This window comes from Macrobrachium nipponense, chromosome 1 (genome assembly GCF_015104395.2).
Source record: "Macrobrachium nipponense isolate FS-2020 chromosome 1, ASM1510439v2, whole genome shotgun sequence".
Lineage (NCBI taxonomy): Eukaryota > Metazoa > Arthropoda > Malacostraca > Decapoda > Palaemonidae > Macrobrachium > Macrobrachium nipponense.
The window spans coordinates 171977524-172005057 of NC_087200.1; the positions used below are offsets into that span (position 1 = coordinate 171977524).

At 40.2% G+C, this 27534-nt stretch overlaps 1 protein-coding gene and 1 pseudogene across 1 annotated transcript in view; one reads left to right on the forward strand and one right to left on the reverse strand.

Moving 5' to 3' along the window:
- Positions 1-27534, forward strand: part of LOC135218999 (serine/threonine-protein kinase PAK 2-like) — a 288649-nt pseudogene that overhangs the window by 108679 nt on the left and 152436 nt on the right.
- LOC135220063 (serine/threonine-protein kinase PAK 2-like) overlaps positions 1-27534 on the reverse strand; it is a 59272-nt gene that overhangs the window by 17592 nt on the left and 14146 nt on the right. Inside the window, exons 4-5 of the mRNA XM_064257392.1 lie at positions 19519-19705; positions 2119-2244 (exon numbers count right to left, since the gene is read on the reverse strand). Of these exons, the coding sequence (XP_064113462.1) occupies positions 2119-2244; positions 19519-19705 (313 nt within the window). The remainder of the gene's footprint in view (positions 1-2118; positions 2245-19518; positions 19706-27534) is intronic.

The following is a 27534-nucleotide window of genomic DNA, read 5'->3' on the forward strand; positions in this document are numbered from 1 at the left end:
GATTGAGTTCTTCACTTGCATTACAGCAGAAGTCTAAGCTTTGCCTCAAATTACACAGAATCTTCCACCATCAGTTCCATCCTGTGGGATAACTCTTCTCAGGTTGGTTCAAAGTACTTTTATGCCCTTTCCTGTTTTGGTGGTGTAGACAGACTTGGAGGATCTGAGTGTTGCCAAGGCTTGAATGATCCTCACAGTTCCACTTGCTTGTTGCCTTAGTGGCAATAGTTTATGACTCTTATGCTAGCTATTCATGGAAATGATATCTTCTCACTTAAGAGCGACTTCCGGACAACCATAATTTTAACACCTTCCACAGTTGCTGTATCTTCTTATGTACCAATTACCATACGCAGTGTGGCTCTCCTTGGATGGACCACATCCTATCCCTTCATTCTTTACATACTATTGTTGGATTCATGTTGGTACAAAGTATGGGCTTCTCTAGCTTGTTCTTGTGTCTCTGGCTTCATCTCCTTAAGGAATGACAGTTGGTTCTCTCTCTTCTCAACCTGACCTTTCTCCATGTTTTTCATACTTGTTCATCCTTTGACTTTAGCCAATCCAAGGACTTACATGAGCCTTCAAGTCACTCCTTGCCAGTGGCCCTCACAGCCTCACTTGTCACTCTTTAGGCTACTCTTTGCTACCATCTTTTTTAAGGCCGTGTTCCTGTATACCTTTGACGTTTCTAAGCTCTTTAGTTGGCTCTATAACCCTTTCAACAGTCACTTATCCTGACATTTAAATTTCCTAAGATATTTCTATTGACTCCCAAATTCATGGCCAAATGGGCTCTCAAGTCATGCCTCCAGTAGTTTATCCTATTGGCTTTCTCACTCATGTCCATCTTTTATGTCAGGTCACTGGAACTCTCAAGAATCCTCTTTCATGCCGAGTTTCATGGTTTCTCATGGGGCCTTTGTTTGTATGGTGTTTTTATGTTGCATGGAACCAGTGGTTATTCAGCAAAGGGACCAACGGCTTTATGTGACTTTCGAACCACGTCAAGAGTGAACTTTTATCACCACCAGAAATACACATCTCTCACACCTCAATGGAATGCCTGAGAATTGAACTCGCGGCCACCGAGGTGACAGGTCAAGACCATACCGATCACTCCACTGAGGTGCTCAGGGGGCCTTTGATCCGCTCAAGAGCAGCCATCCTCTTCTTTGCTGTTTAAGCTTACCAGGAGAATGTTTTATCTTGAAGTACAAGTACCTGCCTTATCTGGGGATATACATATTGTTGCATCCATTATTTAAGTAAACAACCTGAATTTATGAGATTTACTGGCTCCTGTGTCTACTGTCTAAGAGCACTGGATGGTGGACTATAGGCTGGGAACACATGGTGGAACCTCATTTCAACTCTTCAAGTATATGGGTGCATTTCAAACAGATTAAAACTAATCAAAATGAGTGGGTTTGTGAAATAAATTTGTTTTACTTTAAAATGAAACAATTTATGATGAGTGGATTTGTAAAATAACTTTTCTTTTAAAAAGATAGTGCTTGCTGAAAACAGCTAATGCTATTTATAATATCACTAATTGACCATGTGACATAACAGAACTGACCTTAAAGAGACAAGGCATAAATGCAAATTAAAATACTGATAGCAGACTTGACTGTACCGTACAGTATTATTTTTGTGGGTGATTTAAATTTGAAATAAATAGCACTTTTCTAAAATTTCAAGTGAAGTACACTTGCTATTATATTGGACTGATTCCACATAGAGGACAAAAACATGTATACTATCATTAAGACATTGAAATGACATGCTACTGGGGTTATCCAACATTATGGATGCTAGCTGAGGGCAACACATTATCTATACCAATCACTTCTAGAAAAATATAAATGCTTTAGTTCTACTAGAAAAATTAGAAATTAATAGATAAACTGAAAAACATGGTCAACAATATGAAAAAAGCTCAGTAATGAAAGTAAAATTATATAGAACAGGAGATGATAGGACAAGAAGAAAGGAAAACTTTTAACAATTGTTACAAATGGGTACAAAGAATAATAATAACAAAGAATATCATTTACAACTATATGGTCCTAGACTTCCAAAATGATATAGCAGCCTTAATGAAAACTGACTTACATTTTGATGTAAATAATTAATCCCTTGTAAGGTCTGATTGCAAACTGCTGCTATCTGTGGTTCCTTCATGATGGTCTCAGTAACAACATCTGTCAAGGGACCACCATCCAACAATTCCATAATAACCTGTAAACAGCAAAGTAATAATCAAGTGTATAGTCTCCTGGCCAAGTAATCAATAACCTAGATTCCAATTACTTCTTTCCTTATCAGTAAGCCAGGCACATAACAGCTATTATTCAACAGCTAATTTAACAAAACCACAATCTGTACACACAATTGAATGAGTATATATGGCCTGTACCACATTATGTAACAGAAACCTGAGCAACAAAATTGAAGATGGCAGAGATTTTGGAGAGGTGTGGCCAGTGTTAGGATTCATAACCAAATTACAGCAGAAAGACTGTGCTCTATTACCTATTACCAATGTGGAACTGGAGAGATGTGGTAATCAAGAGACTGAACAAAAGACTGAGATCTCAAAGATAGAGAAGTATGTACAAGTGATGAGAAGGGACGAAGAATAACTGGTCAGGAAAGTAATATGACAAAGATCTACATGAAGGCCTAAGGAATAATTTTAAAAAATGACAGATGAAGACCTAGACCTGATGGGAGTTTAGGCAGAGAGAGCACAGGACAGAAGACTGGAAAGAACTCATTTCATGGCTAACCCCATGAAGAGAAAAGAAGAGGTAAAGATGTATATGATGATATGTAATGACTAATTAAAAAGGGTATTCATATACATACACTGAAATCTGAATAAATTAAGGTTAACATTACACACTTAAGAGAATTTAACATCTGAAGAACTTAAAGGGGGCATTGGGAAGAAAAATATAAAATCTGAAGAACTTAAAAGGGGCCTTGGGAAGAATAATGACAGAAATGAGGAAATCTACAAAGCTGGAAGCTGATGTAAACACACATGACCAAAATTAGACAGGTGATAAAAAACTCTTAAGGATGAAATTTAGTGACTAGACTGGAGGTAAGGGAAAATATCCATCTTTTAAAAACAAGATTAGTTTTCTCTTACAACCTATTAATTGTAATTAGCCCACATTTGTGGTCTTTTGAATACCTCAGACAATTTGTTTTATCTTTCAGAAACAAAGGAAAAGTTAAGGTAACCCTGTCCAAGTGCTGCACACAGATCCCTAGATCCTCAATAATTAACTCGCTCACTTTTGAATAGGGTCTTGTCAGTCAGCTGCAAGAAAAAAACAGTAAGACTTGGAAGTGAGAACTCTGTATTACAAAAAAAGTGTTTTATAGATTTAAAAAATTGTTCTAGTAGCATGTTCCACCTCAAACCCATTATTATTCTGAATCATAATTTATGATATATAAGACTCAGACTGAAGCTGAAGAACACCCAAAAATTGGCTGATTAAGTCTTGGATACTCCACTCAAGAGCTCATTTGACTTGAGATAAGCAACCAAAAACATGACTAGGAAAAACAACTGTATAAACAGGAAAAACCAAGCCAAATAGTAGTTTGTAGTAGTAGATTGGTCAAGGTCGCAATCACCCGTTGAAGTATTATAGTACCAATGAGGACCTTTCTAAGACTATTTACATGTATACTGCCAAGTCTGACATTTTCTGCAGCACTAGCTGTAGTACCAAGCATTTTCATTCACAAGTTACTTATAAAAACTGTGGCAGCACCAAGTATAATAATTTCTTTAGATGAATTGGTCCTCAGTACTTGGCAATCTTTTAGTTGGCAAAGGATGCAAAGCATACCTCAGGAGGCTTGGAGCATGATCAATGGAAATGATTATGGTTAGTGCTGAAACAATGGCAAGAAATAGGAAGGCAGTTCAGCAAGAGGAAACACATTTTTTGTACATTTTTTATAATAACAAAAACAGTAGTAATCATTTTGAGAAATATAAATTATGGTGCATTAGGAAGGATGAAAGACAAGACAGAAAAAGCTTACTAACTTATTAACTATTATTAGCTTTTATTTGGGATGAATCATACCTGCTGGTCTTTAAAAGACAGTTGTATTAACTATAATTAGCTTTTATTTGGGATTAATCTTACCTACTGATCTTTAAAATATAGCTTATATCTCTCTGTGCTGATAAGCTAGTCAGCATTCAAATAAAAGGAGGTTGTACAGCTGACCCCAGATAACTTTCTAATACACGTTCTCCATCAGGTGAGCTTCAAGCATTTTAGTTTGTCAAAATTCTCCTGACTGCCACTTTCTATAGGCACTTACTGGTATTTCATGGTTTTGGTTGTTTGCTGCCTTCACCATAATGTATGTACAGTTGAACCTCTTAAAACTGGCATTCTATGGTCCGGGAACTCCTGTGTTTAGGCTTGATTTTAAATCAGCCACCATTAGTTCTTTGTGCTGCCATCAGGTTTGCGCCTTTGTTTTTATTAAAATAATTGTTAGTAATTGAAAATATGTGAAGTCAAATATGTTTTTGTTATTAACCAAAAGGAATAAATACATATTTTAAAATATCCACTTGAAAAGGCTCTACCAAGTCAAAACTTTTAATCTAAACAATGAGATATTTGACATACACAAATTCCTTACTTTGTGTGTGCTTGAGATTAGTGATACAGTTTTAATAATTTCTTTTATGTAACTGTGTATTTACCTATTCGATATGCCACCCACAAGATCATATGATGCTAGAGGTAAGAAGCACAAGCATAAATCTTTATCTATGCTGGAAAATGTTTGTTTCATTAGCGAATAGTTTAGTCTTCATTTTCCTCAATAGATGGCGTCGGTGTGCTTTGTTCATGTTTTGACGGCAACATTCAAGTGTACTGTGATTGCCGAAATTCATCCATTATTTTTTTCATCCCACTATCCTCTACAATCAAAATAAATGAAGAAACTAATAGCGATAATTAACCCTTAAACGCCGACTGGGCGTATTTTACGTCGACATTTTTTGTCTCTCGGGTGCCGACTGGACGTATTTTACGTCGACATACAAAAGTTTTTTTAAAAATTCGCAGAAAAATACTTTTAGGCCTACCAGCCGAAAACTCTTGAATCACGCGCCTTGGGGGATGCTGGGAGTTCACGGATCAAGGTGTTGTTTTGTTTACAATCGTTACGCAGGCGCGCAAGCACGAATTTCTTTCTTGCCGCACTAAAAAGTATCTGTGACACATCTCGGAAATTATTTCGTCACTTTGACATAATTTTTTTACCATTTTAAATTAGCCGTTACATGGAGTATTATATATGAAAATGTGCGCATTTTTATGTAGAACACAACGAAAAAATACTCATGATTGTAGCTTTTATCAGTTTTGAGATATTTTCATATAAATAACGATAAGTGCCAAAATTTCAACCTTCGGTCAACTTTGACTCTACCGAAATGGTCAAAAAACGCAATTGTAAGCTAAAACTCTTATATTTTAGTAATATTCAATTATTTACCTTAATTTTGCAACTAATTGGAAGTCTCTAACACAATATTTCGATTTATGGTGAATTTATGAAAAAACTTTTTCCTTACGTCCGCGCGGTAACTCTTCCAAAAAAAATCATACATGCGATTGTGGTAATGTTTGCACCATTTTAAATTAGCCGTTACATAAAGTTTTATATATGAAAATGTGCGCAATTTCATGCACAATACAACTAAAAACAACCCATGGTTGTAGCTTTTATCAATTTTGAAATATGTTCATATAAAAAATGATAAGTGACAAATTTTCAACCTTCGGTCAACTTTGACTCTACCGAAATGGTCGAAAAACGCAATTGTAAGCTAAAACGCTTATATTCTAGTAATATTCAAGCAATTACCTTCATTTTGCAACAAATTGGAAGTCTCTAGCACAATATTTCGATTTATGGTGAATTTATGAAAAAAATAACATTTTCTTTACTTCCGCGCGGTAACTCTTCCGAAAAAATCATACGTGCGATTGTGGTAATGTTTGCACCATTTTAAATTAGCCGTTACATAAAGTTTTATATATGAAAATGTGCGCAATTTCATGTAGAATACAACAAAATATAATTGAAAGTTGTAGCTTTTCTCATTTTCGAAATATTTGCATATAAATCACGATAAATAAAAAAAAACCACGTTCGGTCAAATTTGACTCTACCGAAATGGTCGAAGAACGCAATTGTAAGCTAAAACTCTTACAGTCTAGTAATATTCAGTCATTTATCTTCATTTTGAAACAAATTCGAAGTCTCTAGCACAATATTTACATTTATGGTGAATTTAAAAAAAAAAAACTTTCCTTCCCTCCGCGCGCGGATTCTCCGCCACAAATCTCCGAAATGTATACGTCCCATTCTCAGAATATTTGCTCCGTTTCATATTAGGCATTTCATAGAGTTTTATATATGAAAATGTGCACAATTTTATGTAGAATAAAACGAAAAATAATTGAAAGTTGTAGCTTTTCTTATTTCCGAAATAATTGCATATAAAAAATATATATATAAAAAATTCGACATTCGGTCAACTTTAACTCGTCAGATCTGGTCGAAAACTGCATTTGTAAGCTAATATTCTTATAGTATAGTAATATTCAATCATTTGTCTTCATTCTGAAAGAAATTGGAAGTCTCTAGGACAATATTTAGATTTATGGTGAATTTTTGAAAAAAATATTTGTTTACGTCCGCGCGTTACGAATTCATGCATTATTTTGTGATAATATTTTCTCTGTGTTGCTTTTATCGTTTTACAATGTGTTATATACCAAAATGATCGCAATTTAGTGTACATTACAACGAAAAAAAAGTAACTTGTTACCTTTAACCGTTTTGCGCACAGCACGATTTGAATACAATTATATATGAAATTTCGTTTTTGCGCTATCATATATCGCATTATTTATATATGATAATGATAATTTTTTTCATTTCTGATGGTTGCATACTAAACTTCAGGCAATGACAAAAAAAGGAGCCAAAAATGAACTCTTAATCTTCAAAACTAAGCGCGCTGTGATTTTTTGAAAAAAATATTTTTTCCGCTTCCGCGCTCACTCTGAAACACCTCCGGCACACGGGAGACATTTTTTTTGTTACCGCTTCGGCGTTTAAGGGTTAAGAAGATACAAAATTTAAGATATGAAAGTCACTGATAATAAATGTGCAGATTCTGAGAAGTTTAGCACTGTAGTTGACTTACGATTAGGCTAACTCGGGAATGTAGGCTAAATGTGTTAAATACAGTACATTAAAGAAAATGATACAGTGTAACATTATAAAATGAAGTTAAAATATATGAGTAATAAAATGATAAAAAGCAATGTCAGAATGTAGCCAAGTAGCAGGCTAAGTCGGAAACTAGGCTATTTGTATGTGGAATTACCTTGCAAGACTATGTTTACCAACAGGCTTAATTTTTTAGGGATGTATTTTATTTTTCTGTAGTCCACCAATGGCCTGGTCCCAATGTTTTTGGATTTAAGAGGTTGGACTGTACTATATTTTCCTAGGGTGACTTCCACTGAAATCAAGAATGTCAGGTTCTGTACGAATGATTACTGTGTTAGCAGGATGTTCATTTTTGAGGTAGATATATACACTTTTTGGTGGTTTCAGGGGTATAAAGTGTGATCTTGAGAATAGATGTGAGGAATGTAGAGATTTCAAATGTCTTTATGCTCAAGTTCATTAGTGGAGGAGGAGAAGGGAAGCAGATAGATTGCAAAAGCAAATAGGTCAGGTCATAAATCCATCATTTCTCACCCCCCTTCTCCAGGTCCTTTGTAGTTTTCCATATTCAGTCCAGGGCTTTTTCCTCTGCTAATACTTAAGTTAGTACTGAGACTTCATCTATATTTTTTTTAAAGCATACTGAAAAGTCAGCACATTATGTAAATGTAAATCTTAGGTAAAAAGTTTGTCTGAATTTATATTATGGAATCTTTTTGGGTTCCCCCTTCAGTAATATGCAATCATTTTTCATTCCTCCTATAATAGGTAAGGTGTCAATGCTCTCATTTGTCTGTAGCTCAAGCCTAGAACTGCCCTATGACAGTTGGAAGAATCCATTACTCGGGAACCGGGTTGGTTCTCAGGGTGATGTATTTGTGTGCCCTCTGTCACCTGCCTCTTGTTTTTCATGCATTTAAGTCATTGACACTTAGTTGTGAGGTTGTTAGCACTGATAGGACTAAGTATATATGTTGTATAAACAATGTTATTAATAATGTGTCTAGCGAACTGTACTTATTCTGATGTTACTTTTGACTCAATCAATTGTTGAACCAGTCTCTTCAACATCTACTTTTCATTCTTAATCGTTGTCTGCTCTTCCTCTTCCCACTTGAAATGCACTTGTTTGTTCCTTACATGTTGTTTCTTCAGCTATTGCCAAGAGGTTTTTTGCCCTTATTAATGTTTCTTTTTCCAATCTTCTGTTGTTTCTAAGGTTAAGGTAGATGTTATTCTAGCTGCTTTGCTTTCTAAGTCTTTTGACTAGCTTTCAGATGAGGCTGGGTTACAGGTAGTTGCTGTCATTCCTCTCCCCCCTCCTCCCAACCTTTTCTGTTTTCCTAGGCACCTGGTTGTGCTTTGTCTTTTGGCTGAGCCAACTTGTGTTGACTCAGGTGAGCTACTTCACCCTGTTTTCCTTTGTAGAGTCGCATATTCATTGTGGACAGGTGGCTGCTTTAGCCTGCTCTCACTCCAAATCCTCCTCTGGTGGAAGGAAAGATTGAATCTCCTGTTTTTTGTTTTCTGAAGAATTCCTCTTAACTTGATCTGCATTTAATGAAGGAAAGGGACCATGTTGAGAATATGTCTCTGTTATTTTCAAGTATTTTGGCACCCATTAAGTACAAATTTGAAGAAACCCACGCTTTCTCCTTTAATTAGATTAAGTTTTATAAGTTTTCTCATTATCTAGCATACAAAGCTTTTTTTTTAAGTCATTGTCTTTCACTATTCAATTTTTTTTTTTATGCAGACCCACCTTTTTTTTTGTTTTTTTAATGTCTTCCATCAAAGACTTTTCTTTGCCGGTCTCATTCCTTTGGAGACATAATCGAGACTGACAAGTGCTTTGACATGCTGAGATGATGTTTGGTGTTTAGGTCTCTGTTTTAATTGTTGAAGTTTTATCTTACTGAACTTTTGCTCAGTATGATTTTAGCATGGAAGAGTTTTTGACTTGCATGGTCAAAGCCATTTCTGACACTGTAGGGTTTATGTTCTTGTGCTTATATGAACTCGATTTTGAAGTGAGAATGCATCTATCTATTGTTAAAGGTTTATCTATTGTTAAAGGTTTCTCCAGCACAGAAGATGGCAGCTGTTTTGGTTTCTCTTTTGGGTCACCTTCTAAGCCTGACTATCTTTTAAGGCGATAAGGGAGCATATAACGATATAAAGTCGTACTTCTTTCTCACAGATATTTTACACCTTTCAGGGATCTGTTTCACCCTTAGGTTCCAGTATGAGCCCATATGCAAGCCTTCTGGCATGCTTGGAGAGACTTGGGAGAAGAACCTTAAGTGGTGAAGGTACTGAAGGAGAGCTATAATCCTTTTGGGTTCCCTTCCAATGGCTTCATCTATAGCCATTCCTTTGAATCTTCTCCTGCAGAAGTATCTCATTCTTCAATAAGAGGTGGTAATAGCGAAAATACAGTGGAGCAGGTGTCTATAAGTCACCAGGATTTTACCTCCGACTTTTTCCTGGCAGCATAAGGAACCAGATATTTGTGTCCAGTGTTAGACTTATTGAGACTGACTTTTATGCACGCATCTGTCTACATTATTCATGGTTTTAGTTACTTTCCAAAAGAACAATTGGCAGATTCAGTGGACATGCAGGATCCATTTTCCTTACCAGTCGATCCTCTGTCTTGAAAGTTCCTTTTTCTTTGATATGTATTTGCAGGGAAAGTATTCCTGTTCAAGGCACTTTTTGGCTCGTTTACAGTGCCTCAAGTATTAATAAGGAATTCATTGCCCATAGGGAGATGGTGCCATTTTTTAGGAACAAGAATTCTTTTTTACCGAGTCTACTGTTCAAGTTGGCCAACTCTGTTGGCAGTATTAGACTTCCCTAACTCTTCTTTGGTTCCTTCTTTATCAGGGGATGAGGATAGACCCTTGCAATTTGCAGACTTTTCTGTCAGAGGACGAATAGGTACTCCTTGCATTATCTTTAAGAATTTTATCCCTTAAGGAAACTTCCTAGGTAGTAATGGCATTCTTTGTTAAGAAACATGGCTTCACTGGAGAATTTGACATCATAATTAGGCGCAATTGTGTCGTGATTTTGGCATAACAGATTGCAACCCAAAGCAAACATTCAATAAAGTTTAAAGTAAATCCAGGCCCATCGTTGCCAACAGCACTTGTGATTAGGCTCTCACTTATCAGGAACTGAAGTAGCAGTGGGAAAGGAAGTACCCTGCATGCTTGATGTTTTGGACAGTGGGTTTGTCTTCTTCATGATCTTAATCATTTCCCATTACAGGCGGTCCCCGGGTTACGACGGTTCCGGCTTACGACGTTCCGAGGTTACGACGCTTTTTCTTAAATATTCAATGGAAAATCCGTCCTGGGTTACGACGCTTGTTCCGAGGTTACGACGCTGACGCTTCCGACGCTCCGAGTTAACGACGCTTTTAAAAAACGCATGCTATGATAAAAATCCTTTATAGTTTAGCACAGTATATAATAAAAATATGTTTTTGGTTACATTACAACAAAAAATTTTGAGGTTATGATGATTTTTGACACTTTTTTTTTCGTATTTTTTGAATTTTTTTAGTGACGCCGCATATGCGGAACTAGTTTGCGGGCGAATGAATACACTAGCTTGGGATGCGCAGTTTAAAACAGTCCAAAAGCGCAAATATAATGAAAAATCATTGCTTGTTTCCAGTACATAATTAAAAAAACTAAGTTTCTGGTTAGATTACAACACAAATTCCAAGGTTACGACGTTTTGTTATGCTTTTTAACGATACCTCATATGCAGAACTAGTTTTTGAGCGGTAGGTGCATAAAAAATTAATTAACGCTATTAAACTGTATGGTAAATTGACCGAACAACGACCTCGGACAGTCGAGGACGCCAAGCGTAACAATACGAAAGGACGCCACTTCAATCGCGTGTCTGCCTGAAGTTCAGTCGGTTGTGTGCTAAGACGTTGCTGAAAATTCCTTGCCATTTTCGCAAATTTACAATGGCTCCTAAACGCCAAAGTACTTCCTCCGATGATAGTTCATCCAAGAAGAGGAAGGTCATCACGATGGAGGTCAAATATGACGTGGTAAAGCGTTCGGAGAAGGGAGAAACTAACACCGAAATAGGCCGTTCTTTAGGCTTGAGCAGGACCACGGTGGTAACCATTGTGAAGGACAAGGAACGTATTCTGAATGCATGTTAAGGATGCTGCACCGATGAAAAAAAAGTCAACGGTTGATAAACGAGAAGCAACGTAGCCAGAGCATTGTTGAAATGGAGAAATTGCTCATGATCTGGCTGGAGGACCAGAACCAGCGACGTGTTCCGGTGAGCTTAAGTGTGATCCAGGAGAAGGCTAGAGCGCTGCATGAGGCAGTAGTGAAAAAGTTTGGCGAAGGCAGTGCTGGTGGTGAATTTTCCGCGAGTAGAGGTTGGTTTAACCGTTTTAAGGCTCGTGCAAATTTGCATAATGTGAAGCTGCAAGGTGAAGCTGCTAGTGCTGATAGCGAAGCAGCAGAAAGTTTTCCAGGTGGTTTGGCTGAGATAATTAAGGATGGTGGTTACACGGCTGACCAAGTCTTTAATGTGGATGAGACTGGATTATTTTGGAAAAGAATGCCAAATCGAACGTACCTTTCCAAGGAGGAGAAGTCAGCACCTGGCCATAAAGCTGGAAAGGAGCGACTGACTTTGCTGGTTTGGGGCCAATGCAAGTGGTGATTTGAAACTGAAGCCCTTGCTGGTGTATTTGGCCGAGAATCCCAGGGCTTTCAAGGGCATTTTCAAGAGTCAACTCCCTGTGATTTGGAAATCAAAAAAGAAGGCTTGGGTTACCTTAATGGTCTTCGAAGATTGGTTCAATGACCATTTCATGCCAGCAGTGGAGCGGTATTTGACTTCGAAGGTCTGCCTTTTAAGGCCCTCTTAGTCCTGGACAATGCCCCTGGTCACCCTTCAAAATTGAGCGACATGCATCCTAATGTGAAGGTGGTGTACCTCCCACCCAATACCACATCGCTGATACAGCCAATGGACCAGGGAGTAATAGCTAATTTCAAGGCTTACTACCTTAGAAGGACCATACGTTTTGCTTTGAGGGCCATAGAAGCTAACAAGGAGTTGACACTGAAGCAATTCTGGAAGGGCTACAACATTGCTGATGCAGTGAAAAATATTGCAAGTGCTTGGGACGAGGTGAAGACGACCACTTTAAATGGGGCCTGGAAGAAACTGTGTCCACAGTTTGTGCACAGTTTTGAAGGCTTTGACCAGGCAGAAGACGTCGAGTCTGTGACGAGGAAGATCGTAGGGCCGAAGCAAGAGGCTGAAACTAGATCTTGAACCTGATGATGTAACAGAGCTCTGGCTTCCCATGGAGAGGAATTGTCTGCAGAGGACTTACTTGAACTTGAACAACAAATGATTGAGGAAGAGGAGGCGGCACCAGAGCCAAAACCCAGGTCATTAACTGTGAAAGGCTTGTCAGAGGGTTTTACTCATCTGGAGAGAGCCTTGGCTTCTTTTGAGGCAGAAGACCCTAACGTTTCTAGGTTTGACAAAATCAAGAGAGGAATCATGGATTTGGTGACTTTCTACAAGGAGACCCTGAAGGAGAAGCAGACGAAGAGAAGTGTGCAGTCCAGGCTTGACACTTTCTTTCACAAGTCTCCAGTACCACCACCTCCCACTCCTAGTCCTGGTAAGGAATTCTGAACTGTTTTACTAATTTTATAGTGTTTTACATATGTACATATTAAAATGTGTTAATTTTTTAATGTAACAACTAAATGTAAGAGTAAATTGTAACTTCATTAATTTTCATCATTTGTAATTTTATTGCAGAAGTGGTGACAGTTCCAGATCCCCCTGTACTACCTGTGACAGTTCCAGATCTCCCTGTACTACCTGTGACAGTTCCAGATCTCCCTGTACTACCTGTGACAGTTCCAGATCCCCCTGTACCTGGACCCTCTGTATCAGCCCGCCCACCTGTACGTGTACAATCAGGTAAGCAATTTCATTTTCTCATTTTCATGTTGGAAATTGTTTACACCCCCTACATACATACGTACACTAACTTACATAGTGGTACAATGTGTTTGATGTTGCATAACCTTATTATTTTTTTTTTTTTTTTCATTTCAGGACCCCTTTGATAGTGGACAGTGACCCAGATGACCCTGAGCCTTTCCATGGTTTTGATGCCTCGCCCTATACATCATGGTTAAGGAATCCTTAACAAATTTGTATAAAATGTTTTATAAATTGCTAATAGAAATTTTTATTAAAAGTGTACATATGCTACAATTACATCCACCTTATAATATATTTATGTACCCTATCATTCTTTCCAGATCTAGATGTTCCCTCATCAGTTGATACGAGTATCACCTCTCCAGAGCCCAAATCAGTTGATACGAGTAGTATCACCTCTCCCATTCCTTCAGGTAAAAGAATTCTTCATTTTTTATATTGAACATACGTATTACACACTACATATGTCAAACAGTAATAACATGTGCAGTAGTTACAGTAGTAGTAACTATCATTTTATATATTTTTTATCATTCCAGACTCCCAAGCACCTGCCCATCCCACTCCATAGCCCAGCACCCCCACTCTCATGTACCATATGGCCATCCCAGTAAGCAAGCCAACCACTAGAATTTGGTAAGGACATTTTTTTTTATTAATGTTTTATTATTACATATGTAATAACCATGTTATGTATGTAACATACATACTATTACATTATCATTCCAGACTGGCATGCACCTGTGACTTACATAAACCAGACCTCTACATAGCCTACATGTCTTCATTTTGCTGAAGGTAAGGAATTCTCAGTTGTGTTTAATGTTTGCATACGTACAATAAATTTTGTACACCTAAGTGGTTACATACTGTCCTTTAATATTAATTCTTCATTCCAGACTGCCCATCATCCTAGCCTGTTATCTGTGATAAAGCACACTGAAGTTAGGTTTGGAATGCATCCTTATCATGAATGCTCTACACCTCCACCTCCATCTCCCACAACCTAGGTAACAGCTTTGAGACTCACTAAAAGTTGGTAAGTTATGTAAGGAATTTCTAAATTAAGTTTTATACTACGTACATGTTATATGTGATATTAAACCACTGTATGGTGCATATTACTGTATGTAACTTACTCTGCATAGAGGACTTACTGACAAAATTATTTTTTGTACATTCCAGAGTCCCCTGAATGATGTAGGCTATGGGGCCACATAAGACTTTGTCCATCCAGGGGTTACATTGAACGACAACTTTAAACTAAAAGTAAGGAATTAATTAACATACATTAACTCTTTTAGTACTCTTGATATATCTACAGTAATTAACATATTGCATTCACAACTTATTGTAGTGTATATTTTGTACACTAATTTTGTTACCTTTTCCTTCCAGAACCAACATTTTTCACACAACTCCAGGTTGTTACTAACAAATTACTACAAGTGTCATCAAGGGATAACTACAAGTAGAAGCACCATTTTTGGATGGAAAAAACCCTTCAGGAAAGTATACGTATCACATGTAACATGTAGTGTAACAAAGTAATTGAACAGTAAGGTTTTTACATACAGTAGTATTACATACGTACATAACTTTTTTTTACAGGAATTCCAGCCAAGTTTGATTATGTACATACATGTTATAAACCACTGTACGTATGGTTACTGTATGTAACTTACTAAACATACATACATGACTTAACTTTGATACTTTTTTGGTACATTCCAGAAAACCAGGACCCCCTCCATGATGCAGGCTATGGGGCCACATAAAACTTTGTCCAGGGTTACTACATAACATAGCACGACAACTGTAAACTATGTACTACTGTACTAAAGGTAAGGAATTATACATAGTAGTAAACATACATTAGTAAGTTTTATACGTACATACTAAAAAAAAGTGACCAAGATCTCTCACATGGATAAGTGATCAAGGTCCCTCATGGAATTACATACTGTACACTCCCTGCTGAACAGGGGGTGTAGACCAATCATTTACAATATGCATACCAGTTGATATTAAACCACTGTATGGTGCATATTACTGTATGTAACTTACTATGCATAGAGTACTTACTGACAAAATTATTTTTTGTACATTCCAGAACCCCCTGAATGATGTAGGCTATGGGGCCACATAAGACTTTGTGCATCCAGGGTTACATAGCACGACAACTTTAAACTAAAGGTAAGGAATTAATTAACATACATTAACTAAGTTTTTGTTTTATACATGTTATATATGTGATATTAAACCACTGTATGGTGCATATTACTGTATGTAACTTACTATGCATAGAGTACTTACTGACATACTAATTATTTTTTGTACATTCCACCAGAACCCCTGAATGATGTAGGCTATGGGGCCACTAAGACTTTGTGCATCCAGGGTTACATAGCATGACAACTTTAAACTAAAAGTAAGGAATTAATTCACATACATTAACTTTTTTACTCTTGATATAACTCAAAGTAAGGAATTATAAACTAAAAGTAAGGAATTAATTAACATACATTAACTCTTTTACTCTTGATATCTATAATTTACATATTGCATTCAGGACTTTGTGTAGTATTTTGTACTAATTGTGTTATACTTTTACCTTCCAGAGCTACCAGACTGGGATTTTAGTGTACTCCAGGATCTACCAAAGGATTACATACTACGTAGTGTACATAGTGAATAGTGTATAATCTAACCTAAGGATAAAGTGTAGTACATTGTGCTTTATAGTGTCACAAGAGTTTAATAAAGAATTATACCTTCAAGAACCATCCTTTGCCATTGAAATAACCACACTACACATCATGCAATACTTGCATGTCACACAGGTAAGGTCTCTCTAACTTTTTCTTAGTTTAAGGCATATTTCCAAGTGTCGTTCCGGCTTACGACGATTTTCGGCTTACGACGCGCCTCAAGAACGGAACCCCCGTCGTAACCCGGGGACTGCCTGTATATACTCCTTCAAGATGTTTTCCTTGGTTACATATTCACTTTGGTGTTATTCACCTCTAAACTATATGATGCGCAAATGCTTGTAGTTTGTTAGTATTTTCAGGAATTTAAAAATACAGGCAGCTCTCAGTTAATGACAAGGGTTCCGTGCACTACCTCGTGCCGTCTTCAGCCTTTTCCCAACCCAGGAACTATAACAGAGAGAGGGGTAGCTAGAGGTGGGCAGTAAACGTTAACACCTAAGGTTTGTTAGCTGTGAAAAATACAAATTTATTAAAAAATTTGTCATTTGTTCATATGCGGAACAAACCTTCGGTCTGAACAATAGGATAGCCTTATACTTGGAGGGAGTACAAGTACCCTAAACCAGCTGGAAGTTAAGCCACCTCTAGAAAGTGTTCTAGAGAAGGTGGTCTCATGCCCGTGAGCATAAAGATAAACAGATATTTAATAACACAGCCATCTGGGTTGACATACAATGATATATGAGCAGATTCATTGCAACCAGGGAACCAAAGAAAATTCTGACTGTTCAAGTAACAAACTGTATACTCAAATGGTTTGTTATCATTCCTCACTCCCACTTGCTGTAGAGAGAAGAGTATTTGCTACTGAATAGTGTGTTTGACATTTCCAAGATCATAAAACACACCAACTTTCAGTATGGCTACCTTACCACCTGCATCAGACCAGTCCAGCATATGAAGTGTCAATTCCTCAACCAGCCCGTAGGAAAATGAAAGGAAAAAAGTGAAAGAAAGAAACTAGCCAACTCACTCATTCTCTCTTCCACACAATCACCATAGGTAAGATACAAAATACCCTATTAGGGGTTATGGATGAATTACACAACTTGTTGGGTAGCCACCACAGGACCTATGAAAAACGTGTCCAAAGATCTGTGAGCAACATCTTTCAGGTAAAAAGAAGTGAACGTGGACTGGCGCAACCAGGAACCAGCTCTCAAAATTCTATGAACAACAAAATTTTTCTTAAATGCTAGAGTGGAACTTATACCTCTGACGTCATGTGCTCTAGCCCGCACAGACTCAGCGAGAGAACCATCAGGTGAGGAATAAGCTTGCTTAATCGCCTCACTTATCCAGAATGTTCTTGGAAACCTCTTCCCTAGAACGATTAGTGCTGACAAAAAGTCTATGACATCTAGGTCTTAGATGATGAGTCCTTTTAAGGTAGCATATTAGGGCTCTGACTGGGCAAAGTAAGAACTCTTGTGGGTCATTGTCCACAGTCATTGTCCACAAAGTCATTCACTGGTGAAATGGAAAAGGAGGCAACTCTGTCGTCATGTATCGAGGGATTTTGGGTCTTGGCCACTAATTCTGGGACAATCTCGAAGGTCACCGACCCCCAACCCCTGGTATGCTTCACATCATAACTTAGGCCATGAAGCTCCCCCACTCTCTTCGAAGAAGCCAATGCTAACAGGAAAACTTTCTTTAGCGTCAGCTCTCTGTCAGACGAACGACGCAAGGGCGTGAATGGGGCTTGAGTGAGGCTTCCCAGGACAAGTGAAACATCCCATGCAGGTGACTTGAGCTCCCTTGGAGAACAGGTTTGTTCGAAACCCCTTAACAAGGAATTCTCCCAAAAGGAAGAGATGACTACTCCTTTCAGGCATAACACTAACCCTAGTGCTGCTCTGTAGCCTATGACAGCAAAAAAAGAGAGACCTTTCTCATCTCTGAGGAAGATAAAAAAATCTGCTATCCGCTGAACAGAGGCTTTGAGTGGAGAGAAACCCCATCGACGACACCAATCACAGAAGACTTCCCATTTCCCCTGGTAAAATGCTAAAGAGGATTTTCTGAGATAACTGGACATATGTCCCACTGCCTCCTGATAAAATACCCTCGCTCGGAGGAGATACTTGATAGTCTCCACCCGTGAAGAGACAGGGATTCTACCTACTGGTGAAATCTTTCAACATGAGGTTGATAAAGAAGTTGTTGCCATGGAGGAACCTCTCTTGGAACTTCTCCCAGAAGAGACAGAAGGTCCGGGAACCACTCTGCTTGAGGCCACAGAGGAGCCATCAAGGTCATCCCAAGATTTCATGAACTCATTACCCTGTTCAGAACTTGACGGATCAGGCAAAATGGAAAGAAGGTGTAAACCTCGAGATTGTCCCAAGGGTGTTGGAAGGCGTCCTCTGCTACAGCTAGGGAATCTGGGACCATCGAACAGTGAACCTCCAGTTTTCTGAAAAAGCCTGTCTGCCACGACCTGATGCAAAGACCATTCCGTGCCCAGGGTCTGGTTCCGAAGACTCGGGCTGTCGGCTACCACATTCCTCTTGCCCGGAATGTACCTGGCAGACAGCTCCACCCAGTTGTCAATTGCCCATTGGTGTAATTCCTTTGTCAAGTAATGCAGGAGATGAGACGCTATATAGAAACAAGAAAATAGCTCTGAACTGAGTTAAAACACGGCAAAATAATCTTACATTCACTCTCAGTTGATTTTTCCAGACCAAACCATGATCAATTTGCTTGCATATTTTATGATACAATAGTAATATAAGACTACATACATACATACACTATTACTGGATACAGTGAAGTAAAGGATAACTTTTTCGAAGAGCCAAGAAAAAAGATGCATATTCGTTGTTTGTATTTTATGAGGCGGTCTCGGCACTTAGCTTAAGCCACCGACAACCAGATAATGGAGCTATAAGCCCTACAGAGGGTAGAAGCAAGTTATGAATATATTGAACAAGCACCATAAAACCGAAATGCTGCTAACCGATAACAATGCTAACCGAGGGCTGCCTGTAGTTAACATTTTCATTTTTCCTTTGCATCTCTCTTCCCTAGTTTGCACTTGGCTTCTCAATTTCCTTTTTTGTACTAGGCTGTATTCTTTGTGGGGACCTTGAGAAGACCAATCTGCTCTTCCACAAAGAAGAAGAAGAAGAAGAAGAAGAAGAAGAAGAAGAAGAAGAAGAAGAAGAAGAAGAAGAAGAAGAAGAAGAAGAAGAAGAAGAAGAAGAAGAAGAAGAAGAAGAAGAAGTTGTTTCATGATGTATAAAACAATTTTTCTATATAATAAGCAATATGCATAATGAAATTCCTCAATACCTTTGAGGAATTAGCTTAATTCTGAAACACTAATTAAAAACAATGTTATGTGAAATTTAATAATTACTGAAAGATGTCAATAAAACAAAATTTATTTGCTTACCCACAAATGATTGTCAAGTAAATATACATCCAGGAAGTTAACCAGATTCTCATGTCTTAGTTCTCTCATGACCTTTATTTCTGTTAAGATCAACTCCTTTTTAGGCTGTTTATCCAAGTCAATGTCCTTGATAGCCACTTTATTTCCTAATCTTCGATTGCGTGCAATGAAAACAGTACCTGATGCCCTTTGGAGGATAAATAAAATTTAATAAAGTTAGTAAGATACACAAGAGTACAAATGACAACCGTAAACTTTACAAGATAAAAATAAGCGCTAAAAATTAAATATAATACACAGAGAAAAGAAAAAATATAAACTGAAGACTAAAAGTAGAATTACTAAAACTTTACTTTAACTTATACATATCAAAACTGACATCAACACACAAAAATAGTGTGACGAAGTTTGCTGAAGTTTTCACCATGAGTATTGACAATGTATCATTTCACACACATTTCTTGCAAAATTAAAATTTTTCATAACAAGCCAAATAGGTTATTACAATAATACAAACATGACAAAAACTTAGTATAATAATGTGGCCTCTCAACAATTCAGATGCTTCAAGGGTCTAGCCTACTGATATGTAAATGAAGACCCATAATCAAACACTTCTGAGATATCCCGAAGCTATTTACAATTCAACATAGTTTCTAGCCTAAACCAAATGGTATTTTATACTTAACAATGATATTGTCATGATACAATAAAGTTTTATACATACTTACCTGGCAGATATATACTTAGCTATAGACTCCGTCGTCCCAGACAGAAATTCGAATTTCGCGGCACACGCTACAGGTAGGTCAGGTGATCTACTGCCACTGCCGCTGGGTGGCAGGAATAGGAACCATCCCATTTTCTAAGACAGATTTTCTCTTCCACCTGTCTCCTGAGGGGAGGCTGGGTGGGCCATTTAATTGTATATATCTGCCAGGTAAGTATGTATAAAACTTTATTGTATCATGACAATATCATTTTTATACATTCAACTTCCCTGGCAGATATATACTTAGCTGATTGGCACCTTTGGCGGAGGGTAAGAGACAGCTAATTATGAATAGACAGGAAACAACATACGTTGTAGGCAACAAAAATATAAGAAACCTTGGTTCCTACCTGTGTCGGCGAAAGACTTCATGGCTACTGCCTAGAAGCTTACATCGCCTCAAGAGCCTCAGCGAGGTAGTGACCTCATGCTAAGAGTTCTTGATGGTCTGTCAATGGGGTCTTATCCACTTACTCGACAGAACCTAAGGATCTTTGTCAATGGGGTCCTATCCACTTACATGACAAAACACCTTGCCATATGGCATCATCAAGGAGCATAACACTGATCCCGATCACCTGATCCTAATACCGGGGTTAGTACTACAATTGAAAGGAGTTATCCCCCCAACATCCTTTCAAACGACCATAAAAACTCAAAACCAAACAATTTTATAGTTAAAAATAATATTATTTAAGGATTAGTACCAGCTCCCTGTCCCAGAACGGTATCCGCTGATACATAAGGTCCAAGAGAAAAGCACTTTTCATAAGTCACTCTGACGTCTTTTAAGTAGTGGGAGGCAAATACCGAGTTGCATCTCCAATATGTTGCTGCTAATATGTCTTTCATTGACATATTTCTATTAAAGGCTAGGGAAGTTGCAATTGCACGGACTTCGTGTGCTCTAACCCTAAGCAGCTTAAATGCTTTCTCCTGGCATTTCATGTGAGCCTCCGTTATCACATTTCTCACGAAGAATGCTAATGCGTTCTTCGACATTTGCCTCTTCGGGTTCCTTACCGCGCACCATAGGCTCTGATTACAACCCTGAAGTTGACCCTTTCTCTTGAGATAAAACTTCAGTGCTCTGACCGGACAGAGAGACCTTTCTGCTTCTCTACCCACAAGGGGAGAGAGGCCCTTGATTTCAAAACTTCTGGGCCAAGGTTTAGAAGGGTTCTCATTCTTCGCCAAAAACAAGAGGTTGGAAAGAGACAACAGCAGAATCTCCTCTAAAACCTACCTGAGAGTCTAATGCATGTATCTCACTGACCCTCTTGGCAGTCGCGAGGGCCAAGAGAAAAATGCACTTTCTCGAGAGGTCTCTAAAGGATGCCTTATCAGGTGGTTCGAAAGTATCCGAAGAGAGAAACTGGAGGACCACATCTAGGTTCCAACTTGGAGTGATAGAGGACTTAGACTTTGTAGTAACAAAGGATCGTATCAAATCATGGAGATCCTTATTGTCCTCTATGTTAAGGCCCCTGTTTCTAAATACAGCCGAGAGCATACTTCTATAACCTTTTATGGTAGAAACAGCTAAACGTGATTCCTCTCTAAGGAAGAGAAGGAAATCAGCAATTTCGGTCACAGAGGTATCGATAGACCCGCAGAGTAGAGGATCTGCGGGCTCTGGCAATTGCGCTTGCAGCTTTTCAAGAAAAGCCTCTCGCTCTGACAAGTCTTTCGATAGTCGCAAGGCAGTCAGGGAGAGAGCATGGATGTTTCCGTGATATCTCTCGAAGTGGGGTTGTTTGAACAGATCTGTCCTCATGGGAAGAGATCTGGGTAAGTCCACCGTCCATTCCAGTACCTCTGTGAACCAGTCTCGAGCGGGCCAATATGGGGCGATGAGTGTCAGTTTCGTCGCCTCCGAGGAACGGAACTTTCTTAACACTTCCCCCAGAATCTTGAAAGGGGGAAAAGCGTAGGCATCTATGCCCGACCAGTCCTTGAGAAAGGCATCTATTGCTATTGCTCTTGGATCTTCTACAATGGAGCAAACGTTTTCCATCCTTCTGGAGAGGAACGTGGCGAACAGGTCCATCTGAGGCTTCCCCCAGAGAGACCAGAGCTTTCGGCAGACTTCGGAGTGGAGGGTCCACTCTGTTGGAAGGACCTGGTTCTTCATGCTGAGTCTGTCTGCTCTGACATTTTTGGTCCCTTGTACAAACCTCGTCAACAGTACAATGCCTCGTTCCTCTGCCCATATCAAGAGGTCTCTCGCTATCTTGTATAGTGTGAGCGAGTGAGTCCCCCCGTTTTCGGATGTAAGACAGAGCCGTGGTATTGTCCGAATTTACCTGGACTACCACGCCTCTGACCTCCGACTCGAAGTTCTTCAAGGGTAGATGAACTGCCATAAGTTCTTTTACATTTGTATGCCAGGACACCTGTTCTCTTGTCCAGGTTCCTGACACTTCCTTCTTTCCTAGAGTTGCTCCCCATCCCGTTTCCGAGGCGTCGGAAAACAACACTAGGAGAGGGTTCCGAATCGCAAGAGATATACCTTCGTTCTTCTGAAGCGGGGTTAACCACCACCTCAGGTGTAATTTTATTTCTTGTAGAATGGGAAACTGATCCGAAAGATCCCCTTTCTTTCTGTCCCACATTCTTTGCAGGTAAAATTGCAGAGGTCTCAGATTGAGCCTCCCTAGGGATACGAACTGCTCCAGCGACGAAAGGGTGCCCAGAAGACTTAACCATTCCCTCGCTGAGCTTTGTTCTTTCCCTAAGAAGGTTGAGACTTTCTCCAAGCCTCGAAATGCTGGAAATGCTCGAAAACCCCGAGAATCCATCTGAATCCCCAGATAGACAATGTCCTGGCTGGGGATCATTTGAGACTTCTCGATGTTCACGAGCAGTTCGAGTGAGCGAACGAGATTCAAAGTCGTTTCCAAGTCCTCCAAACATTGTTGTTTTGATTTGGCCCTTATTAGCCAGTCGTCCAGATAGAGGGATATGTTCACCCCCTTCAGATGAAGCCACCGTGCTACATTCCTCATCAGGTTGGTGAACACTTGAGGAGCCGTAGACAGGCCGAAGCACATGGCCCTGAATAGAAAGACCCTTCCCTGCATCATGAATCGTAGATATTTTCTCGATGACGGATGCAGAGGGACGTGAAAATATGCGTTTGTAGATCCAAGGAGGCCATCCAATCTCCTGGATGCAGAGCCGCCAGAACCGAGTTGGATGTTTCCATAGAGAACTTCTGTTTCTCTACGAATCGGTTCAGTGCGCTCACATCCAGGACAGGTCTCCACCCTCCCGAGGCTTTTGGTACGAGGAACAGTCGATTGTAAAAGCCCTGAGAGTGTGGATCCTGTACTAATTCTATGGCCTCCTTGTCCAACATTTGTTCTACTAGTTGAAGAAGGGTCTTCCTCTTGACAGGGTCCGCGTACTTCGCCGACAGTCCCTCGGAGTAGACATCAAGGGAGGTCTGTCCCTGAAGGGAATGAGATATCCTCTCCTCACAATTGAGAGGGACCAGTTGTCCGCCCCTCTCGATGCCCATTCTTCTGCAAAGTTCAGAAGTCTGGCGCCTACTGGTGTTTGGAGGACTTGAGGTTCACTTGCTTTTCTTGGTAGGTCTAAAGGCAGACCTACCTCTTCTTTCTGCTCCTCTCTTCTTAAAGGAGGATCTAGAAGACGAACTCCCTCGAAAGGGCGGCTTTGGGATCCGTGTCTCCCCCTTCGTGGCAGGAACAGCTGTCCTCGGCCTTTTGGTTGACTGAACCAGAAGATCTTGTGTCGCCTTCTCAGTAAGTGAGTGAGAAATATCTCTCACTAACTGAGAAGGGAAAAGCTGGTTAGACAGAGGAGCGTACAGAAGGGACGACCTCTGTGCCGGAGAGAAAGCTTTTGTAAGAAAAGAACTGAATACAGTTCTCTTCTTAAGTATTCCCGCCCCCGAAAAGGGAGGCCACTTCTCCCGATCCGTCTTGCACTGCCTTGTCCATACAAGTCAAAATACTATTAAGGACATCGGGACTCGGTTGTTCATTGTCTTGTGTCCTCTTGGCCATCACCCCAAGGGACCAGTCCAGAAAGTTGAAACTTCCAAGACATGGAACAATCCCTTGAGGAGATGGTCCATTTCAGACATTCCCCAAGTTGTCTTGGCTGAAGATAGAGTGTGTCTCCTCGACGCGTCCACCAGCGTTGAAAAATCTGCCTCTGCAGTAGCTGGGAGGGCGAGTCCCATTGCTTCGCCTGCCTCATACCAGATACCCCTCCTCCCAGAAAGTCTAGAGGGAGGGCAGGTAAAGACAGTCTTTCCCGCCTCCTTCTTGGAGTTAAGCCAATTTCCAAAAGACTGCAAAGCCTTCTTCATGGAAATTGTCGGCCGCATCTTCAGGAAGGAGGACGACTTTGAGGTTTTCGCGCTCGTAAAAAGCGACCGAGGAGACGGAGGAGCGGCAGGACTCAAAGAATCTCCAAATTCTTGGAGCAAAAGCGCAGCCAACGCTTTGTAGTCCGATAGTCCAGCCCCTTTTTGGTCTTCGGTGTCAGAGACATCTTCCAATGCAAGTTCCCCAGGAGAATCATTACTAGCCGAGGGAGAACGTCTCTTCTCACAAGGAGAAGGGCTCTTCGCAGAATCAGCTCCCTCCCGACAAGGGCGACGGCCGCCTGTGCGGCATCTTGCATCCCTGTCCGGCGAATGCCGATCCTGAGAAAAAACCTGATCATCATCTAAGTCCTCCTGACAAGAATGACGGGCGCCTGTGCGACATATTGCATTCTTCTCAGGAGACAGCTGTGCTTGCGGCAGATTTCCACCAGAAACGGACATATCGTGAACAGGACAACGGCCGCCTGTGCGGCACCTTTCGTCTCTGTCCAGAGAAATCCGCTCCTGGTCCAAATCATAAAGAGACGCTTCCTGGTTGATTTCTCCGTATGATTCTTTTGAGGAAAATCTTGGCGCTTGGTGCTTAACCGTTGCCGAAAGTCTGGTTTGTTCAATGCGCTTGGACGTATCTGTCCGTCTCGGACCGTGTCGTCTGTCCGAGCTGTCCACATATGGAACTTGGCGTTTGGCTGGTGTCATTCCAGTACGACACTTCTGCCTGTCCGTCATGTCCGCTTCTGGCGCCTGGCGCCCGGATGGAGTTGTATGCGCACGAGGTTTTGTCCAATCCAGGTTGTCCGCCTTGTCAAGGTTGTCCCCAATCGGCACGAGTCGCTTGGACATAGTTGTCCGCATAGGACATATCCGCCTGTCCGGGCTCTCCGCTGGCGAATGGTGTCTGGTTGGCGCCGTCCGCGTAGGACACTTTTTCCTGTCCGAGTCGTCCAATTCTGGCGCCGAGCGCCTGGGTGGTTCTGTCTGACTCGGACACTCTTCGTCATTGTCCGTATGTGGCGTCCCAATTCTATGAGTTTTAGTCCTTCTTTCTTTATTCCTCTCTGTACTCGTACGAGGAGTAGAGGAGATAAGTCTGGAGTCCGGAACGCCCGTAGGACGAGATCTCTTAACAGGAAGAAAATCGTCCTTTCTCCTCAGAAGGTCTTTTCTCAATACTCCTACTAAAGAGGAAATTTGTTCCTGCATTTTAAGTAGGATGTCCGTCGCGGTTTCTTCCTTTTCTTTGCCATGAATAGGAGAATGCGCTCTGGAAGGCGTAGGAGATCGAGATATTGTCCTCTTGGCTCTTTTCCTCTCGTAGGGAGAATCGTCCGGGAAACGTTCCGGGCTCGAGTCCAACGTCGGAGCTTTCCAACTCCTCTTGATCGGACGCGACAGTTCGTCGGAAGTCCATCCACTTCTTCGAGGAGACGAATCGGATGACGAAAAGCACTCTTTTAGGATGCCTTTCCGATGGCGATCCTTGGCAGTCTGGGACGCTACAGATTCTGCCGAGGGGACGCCTGACCGGTGGGGATTCTCCGTAACCTCCGTACGACTGTCGACATTCCTTCTCCTCTGGGCCTGGGAGCTTGGAAGAGGTCTAGGTCTGGGAGCGAGACAGAGCCGATCAGACGCACCCTCCACTACACTGGGGACACTTATGTCACTTTCCACACTCTTAATTTTAAGAGCTTGCATTTCAAGCTCCATCCTTCTTAATGCGGACTTCAAATTTGCAATCTCCGCAGCAGAACTTGCAACATCTGCTACGGGAGAGGTTGATACTGCATGTGAGGAAGCAATTAATTGGGGGTTAGTTATACTAACTGGCTCGTTAGAGCGAGATCTACTCATGCTTCTAGAGACAGCCTTTCTAACCCTATCTCTCTCTAGTTTCCTTAAGTAGGAAACTAGAGAGAGATCCATATTCACACATTCATCACACATGTTATTTCTAGTGCATTCATATCCCCTACACCTCTTGCATACCTTGTGAGGATCTAACGACACTTTCGGTAGCCTCACCAAACAACTCTCATTCATACATCTTCTAACTTCGCAGCTAGAATCAGACATTTTTTAGCAAAATCCGAAGCCAAAATCCAAAAAACGTTCCACAAAAGCGTATGCCAAACCACAGATCCAAATAAGTCACCAAAAAGACAGTCCAGAAGATCAACGGCAATGAAAATACGAAAATCAAGTCAGGAGGTAACAACAACGATGTTGTGGCTACCCGCGACAGAGAAAATCTTTCTTAGAAAATGGGATGGTTCCTATTCCTGCCACCCAGCGGCAGTGGCGGTAGATCACCTGACCTACCTGTAGCGTGTGCCGCGAAATTCGAATTTCTGTCGGGGACGACGGAGTCTATAGCTAAGTATATATCTGCCAGGGAAGTTGAATGTATAAAATTCCATTTTAGAGATTTATCCAATAATACATTGCCTCAAAAAGTAGTCTAGCAAAAGTGTCACTGTAATTTTGTAGCTGATAAATACATAAACCCAGCAAATTGAGATGCACTGTATGTTATTCATACACTTTCATTCTTTCAGAGGCAGAAATTAAGATATACTCATTAATGATACAGTATAGTATATTATCATTCATATCACCCCTGCTGCACGTGAAGTGTTTGACAGTAAATGAGTGGGTACACATATCCTACCACACTAGAAATCAGTTAATTTACTCGCTGAGCTTATTATGTGAGAACTTAGATGCTGCATGCTGATTTTATGAATGATTTCCCAGCGAGTAGAGTGAGCACATACAAAAATAATCAGCCTTTTCCTGTTAGTTCTTGTACACCCTGCTTGTATGCCCTAAACTCCAATGCTATGATATCCCAATGCTGACCACAATGGACTGAAGCTTT